At 41.9% G+C, this 5790-nt stretch overlaps 1 protein-coding gene across 1 annotated transcript in view; it reads left to right on the top strand.

The window, feature by feature from the left end:
* The window catches only part of TIMD4 (T cell immunoglobulin and mucin domain containing 4), a 66384-nt gene that overhangs the window by 11405 nt on the left and 49189 nt on the right, over positions 1–5790 (top strand). Inside the window, exon 4 of the mRNA XM_045284705.1 lies at positions 4588–4671. Within this exon, the coding sequence (XP_045140640.1) occupies positions 4588–4671 (84 nt within the window). The remainder of the gene's footprint in view (positions 1–4587; positions 4672–5790) is intronic.

Below are 5790 nucleotides of genomic sequence, written 5' to 3' on the forward strand. Positions count from 1 at the left end.
TGCAGAGACTCCTCTTTGTTCAATAAACTGCCTCAGCACCTTGTCACAATCATAGTTGTGTGGCTTTACTTCTGGATTCTCAAGTCCCTTCCATTAGTCAATATGTATATTGTCACATTGGTACAAGACTGTTTTGATTATTGTAGCTGTATAGAATGTTTTAAAATCAGGAAGCGTGTGTCCCACTACTTTAAGATTCTTTTAATATTGCTTTAGCTATTCAGAGCCTTTTGCCATTCCGTATGTAGTTGAAGATTGCTTTCTCTATTTCTGTAAAGATGACTGTTGAACTTTTGATTGCCCTGAATCCCAAATGATTGCTTGGTATTGACATCTTAATAATGTATATAGATCAATCTATGAATGTAGAATAGCTTTCCATTTATTTAACATTTAATATCTTTCAGCAGCCTCTCATAATTTCACTACATAAACCTTTCACGTCTTTGGTTAGGTTTTTACCTAAGTATTTTCTTCTATTAGATTCCATTGTAAATGGAATTGTTTCCTTAATTTCCTTTTTAGTTTTCTCCTAGGAGAGTTTTGTTTGTTGGTTTTCCTATACATTTTCTACAAGGCTTTTGAGCTCACCTCATATTTACGATGGTTAAATCTCAATTAACCCTTTACTACTATATAATGTGCATTTTTATCCCTTTTGAAGAATTTGTTTCAAAGATTACATTATTTGATGATAATATTGCTATTCCAGCTATCTTTTGATTTTATGTACATGTAATATTTTGTTTATGTCTTTCCTTAATTCTTTAGTTATGCCCATTCTTGCTTTACATTTATCATTTTGTTCATTTCTCCCCATGATTTGGTCATTTCTAGATGCTCTTTCACTCCCCTTGGGATTTGCCCCTGACCTGTCATTGCCTCCCTGTTCTTTGTGTGTCGTGTGATTCTTTTTGTTGATATTGTTTGTCATGAAGATTTCTCAGGGTTTTATCAGTTTTCCCCAGTATTTGGGGGTTCCACCAGCATTGCTTTCTGCAAGAAACTCCTAGGCGGGACTTTGTTTCCTCTTCCCTCTCCCTCCCGCTAGGTTGTAGCTCCTGCTCCACCTTGGTTTACCTGAGATTCAAAAGTTCCAGATCTCATTTTTCAACTTTCAGTCTCTCTCAAACACACAGGAGAACCTGCTGTGGCCAGTCTGACCACCTCCATTCAGGAAAGATATTATGTACTAACTAATCTTTCCACCAGGGATACAATCGCCTCTCTATGGTTATATAGCTCTTTCATCTTCTGTTTCTGAAATATTTTTTTCAGTCAGAAAACCCAAGCTCAAAGGCCACTTTCCAGGTGCTGCCCTCTGGTTTTGTCCGAGGTTTCTTTCCCTGTTCTGTGGGGCTACTTCTATCTGGACTGGCATCGCAAGGAGGCACGGGCAGACTTTCTTCGCTTCCCGGAGGGTGAGCTAGCGTTCTCTAGAAGCGATCTCTTCCAAGATATCTGTCTTGTTGGGTCAGAGCCTCACTGCCTCTGTGGTGTCTGAAACAGCAATCTCTACATAGATGACCCACCTCCTGACTTTGCTTCAAAAAACTGCCTGTAAGAGAAAAGTGGGTGAAGGGAGATGTCGGACAGGGTAAGATATGACAAAATAATAATTTATGAATTATGAAGGGTTCATGAGGGAGGGGGGAGTGGGAAGGGAGGGGGAAAGTGAGGAGCTGATATTAAGGTCTCAAGTAGAAAGCAAATGTTTTAAGAATGATGATGGCAACAAATGTACAAATGTGCTTGACAAAATGGTTGTATGTATGGATTGTGATAAGAATTGTATGAGCCCCCAATAAAATGATTTTTAAAAAAAGAGTTGTCTAAGCCCTCAATAAAATGATTAAAAAAGAAAAAGAAAGGGGGAACTAATCACAATGATCTACATATAACCCCCTCCATGGGGGATGGACAACAGAAAAGTGGGTGAAGGGAGACGTCAGACATTGTAAGACATGACAAAATAATAATAATTTATAAATTATCAAGGCTTCATGCAGGGGCAGGGAGGGAAGGAAAAAAATGATGAGCTGATACCAACGGCTCAAGTAGAAAGCAAATGGTTTGAGAACAATGATGGTAACAAATGTACAAACATGCTTGACACAATAGATGTATGCATGGATTGTGATAAGAGCTGTATGAGCCCCCAAAAAATGATTCAAAAAATTTTTTTAATTAAAAAAAAAAAAGAATCAGTATCAGTTCGGCAGCTGATGAATACCAGGTGAAAGAGGTCATCACACTCTAAACAGACCCCCAGGGAGACTGCCTTGTTGCTGTGAGGGCCCACCACATCCTACGTTGGCTGTGGTGTGAGCTTCACTTAAGATGCCTGCTCCTTAGCACAAAATAGCCTCCTTCAACAGTGCTCAGTGCTGACTGTAAGGAGGAACAGACAGACAAAATGTATCTCTCTTCTGTCTTCCTGGTGTCAGAGTTCTGATCTACAGGATGCACAAAGAAGCAGGCAGAGTGATAATTATCAGGGAAGGTTGCACTGTTGAGATCTTCCTTTGCATTTTGCAGCAACCTGGAGACCAATAATTGCCAAGTTGGGGAGAGTACATCACAATCTGGGCAGATCCCCATGGAGGTCTGCCTCCTTGATATCAGAGTCCCCCGGGTGGATCATTGCAACCTCCATCCAAGACTCCTCCTTCCTAACACGCAGTAGCTTCAGTCAGCACTTATCAGTGCAAACTGGAAGTGAGGACAAACTGCCCCTATGCAGAGTGGTTTGTCCTGGTGCTTTCAGAGGCTAGAGTCTGGAATAAACAGGGAGACAGAGTGCTGACTGTAGGAGAAGACTGCACTGCTGGGCCCCTCAGTAACAATTCACAACAGGGCTACAGGTGATAGTGTGGAGGTGAGGGAGAGGTTGTCGTGTTCCAAACACACATGCTGGGAGGTCTGCCTTGTTGCTCTCAGAGCCTTTTCTAGCGTATGCTAGCTGCAGGTGCCCCATCAGCTAACAATGCCTACTTCTTAGCACACAGTAGATTGTCAGCAGTCCTTGGCACTATCTAAAATAGGCAACAGACAGACCTGAATCGACTCTTTGAGGTCTCTTCTGTTGATCTCAGAGGTCTGTGCTATGGTGTGTGCAGGAGCGGAGTCGAGTGATGAGAGCGCACTTCGCCGCATGGCCTCCTGTGGCAATTATCCGTAGGCTTGCAATAAACAGTGCCTGCTTAGCAGATGAGCTGCCGTGCTCCAAATGGACTTCTAAGGAGGTTTACCAAGTTTGTTTTCAGGCAGAAGCGTGGGGATCTGCAGGAACTGTGGTCACTAGACATCACGGTTGGGGAAGTACTGTGAAGCTGTTTTTTTAGAGTCAGTATCCCAGCTCACAACAGCCAGTGGTCTATGTGGCTGGGGGGAGGGGAGGGGGGGCAGATATTCAGAGGTGGTGGGAGAATCAATTTTCCTATGTTACTCATTGCTGATTCTTGCCTGTCCCAAGTTCCCTACTTCTTTCCTCGGCTCCCTTACTCAGACTCCCTTCAAGTCAGCACTGTGTTTGTGTATTTGTGAGGGAAAGTTAGAGCAATGATCTTTTTTATGCTGTTTTTTCCTAGAAATCTGACCTTATCTTTTGTTTATAGTTCCCCCTGCCTTTTTCCCCCTCTAAGTGTTTTTTATTTATTCCTTTTAGAAGTCAGCAGTTTTGGTTCTCCACTTGACCTCCCAATAGTGTTGCAGGAGATGTGATTGAAGAACCAGGGAAGGTTATTTTGGGCCAGACTCTAGATTCATCCTGCTAAGGGTTAAGTCAGCCTGGAAATTAGTGATTAGTTGAAGAAAGCCTGCTAGGCGCCTCCAGATAGCTCCTTTCAGGGAACTGATTTTAATTCTTGTTTCTTTTTTTTATTTTTGTTTCTTCTGTTTTCTTTCTTTTTAAAAAATGAAACTTTCATAACCCTGGACTTGTACCACTTTTTGAGTTATTAGCTCCATTGTTCAGGGAGTACAGTCAGGCTCCCACATGTTTTAACTTCACCTCAATCACTGCCATTGAGAACATTATGACAATTAGTGGCACGATGGTACAGAGTAGAACAGCCTTTTGGGGTTTCTGAGGCTGTGAATCTTTGTAGAAATAGAAAGCCTCACCTTTGTCCCACAGAGGAGTTGGCAGGTCCAAGCTGCTGTGTTCGAATTGCTGATCTTGTGGCTAGCAGCCCAGTGTGTAGCCCATTACCCCGCCAGGGTTCCTTCGCATTTGAAGTAGGAATATTGAAAGCCAGTCATGGGTTAGCTTTTTAGTAGTTTCTTCTGCCTCAATGAAGGCAGCATAAATTAAATATCTGTACAATGTAGAGTTTGGTAAATCTATTATACTCTGAGTAGTCACTCAAAATCTATTATTATGATTTTTTTACTGTCAAATAATCATCTTAAAACATATTTGTAGTTGTTTCTCTGATGTCCAAATCACTTGTAATCTTTGAAGAAAACCTGAACTATGCAGAAAAGCACAGAGATAACTATACAAAGAGCCCAGAATCCCATCACTCAGCACACACATCACTATTTTGACATCACCTTTTATTAAATTTTCCCCTTTTCTTCCAGGAACAGAAACTTTCCTTCTCTCTAGTGGCTCCCAGAAAAGTGCTGAGAGAACTTCTGAAAACCCCGCCTCCCTCACATCCAAAGGTATGCTGGCGCTTGCTCTTTCTTTTACTCTCCTCACCCGAGGATCGAGGAGAAGGAGAGCTTGAATAAAAGTGTTATTGAATCATGGACACAAGAAATCCAACTGGGAAAAGTTGGCATCAGGATAGCATTTTTTTTCTGGATCATTTAATTATTGTTTTCCCAACACTTTTATTGGCACGGAATTTACATATCATACAAATCAATAATTCGATCATTTCAAGAAGAATTGTACAATCATTACCACATTAAGGTTGGGCTCCCCCTCCGCCCCGTGGTTCAATCGCCTTAAATGAGTCATGCAATTTGGATCATTTCATTCTTCATGGTTCTCTTACCTCGGACTCAGTCAGCCACTGTGGACCCAGTGCCCTCTGTTGGCTCTGACGGTAGAGAGACCCAGACAGACAGACAAAGAGAAAGAGAGAGAAAAAAGATGCTGATTCTTGATGGATATTGTTCTCCAGGATATTGCATCTCTAGAATATTTTCCTTCACACTGTAGGCAAGGTGGTGGTTAGCTGTCCATGTTAGCGCCAAGCACACCAGTAGATATCGCTAAGCCCCCTGAGGGCTATACTCACTTGACTCATTGGCTTTTTATAGTGGAGAGAGAATTATTTCATTCATTTATCTATTCATCCATCCATCACACATACCTTTAGGAATTTACTAGGCTCCGGGGGCAGAGAAGACCAGAAAATTAAGTCACAATCAATACCTTGGGGGATTCTGGATAGGACTTTGTGAACTTGACTCCCAGTTCCACCATTTGATTACTGTGGCTCTCTAGGCTATTTCCACCCCAGGTGTGTTGTCAGGTAATACAACATTGATGTACATTATAGACTTAGATGAACATCTGGCATATTCCTAAGCATGCAAATATAACAAAGCACCCGAAGAAGCGTATAATCTACTAGAGAAAAGCAGACCTACAGAGGGGAAAGATCCACGCGTGCCATGGCATGATGAGTAAGAGGGTGGGGGGCGGAGTGGTTCCTGTGTATGTTCTAGCTTCACCTTGCTGGGACACAAATTGAATGTCTTGTCTGCTGTGTGACTTTGGGAAATCTACTTAATCCTTCTGGTCTTCAGTTTCCTCATTTGTAAAATGGG

This window comes from Echinops telfairi, unplaced genomic scaffold, assembly GCF_000313985.2.
Source record: "Echinops telfairi isolate 266 unplaced genomic scaffold, ASM31398v2 ScPeMD7_7469;HRSCAF=8507_0, whole genome shotgun sequence".
Lineage (NCBI taxonomy): Eukaryota > Metazoa > Chordata > Mammalia > Afrosoricida > Tenrecidae > Echinops > Echinops telfairi.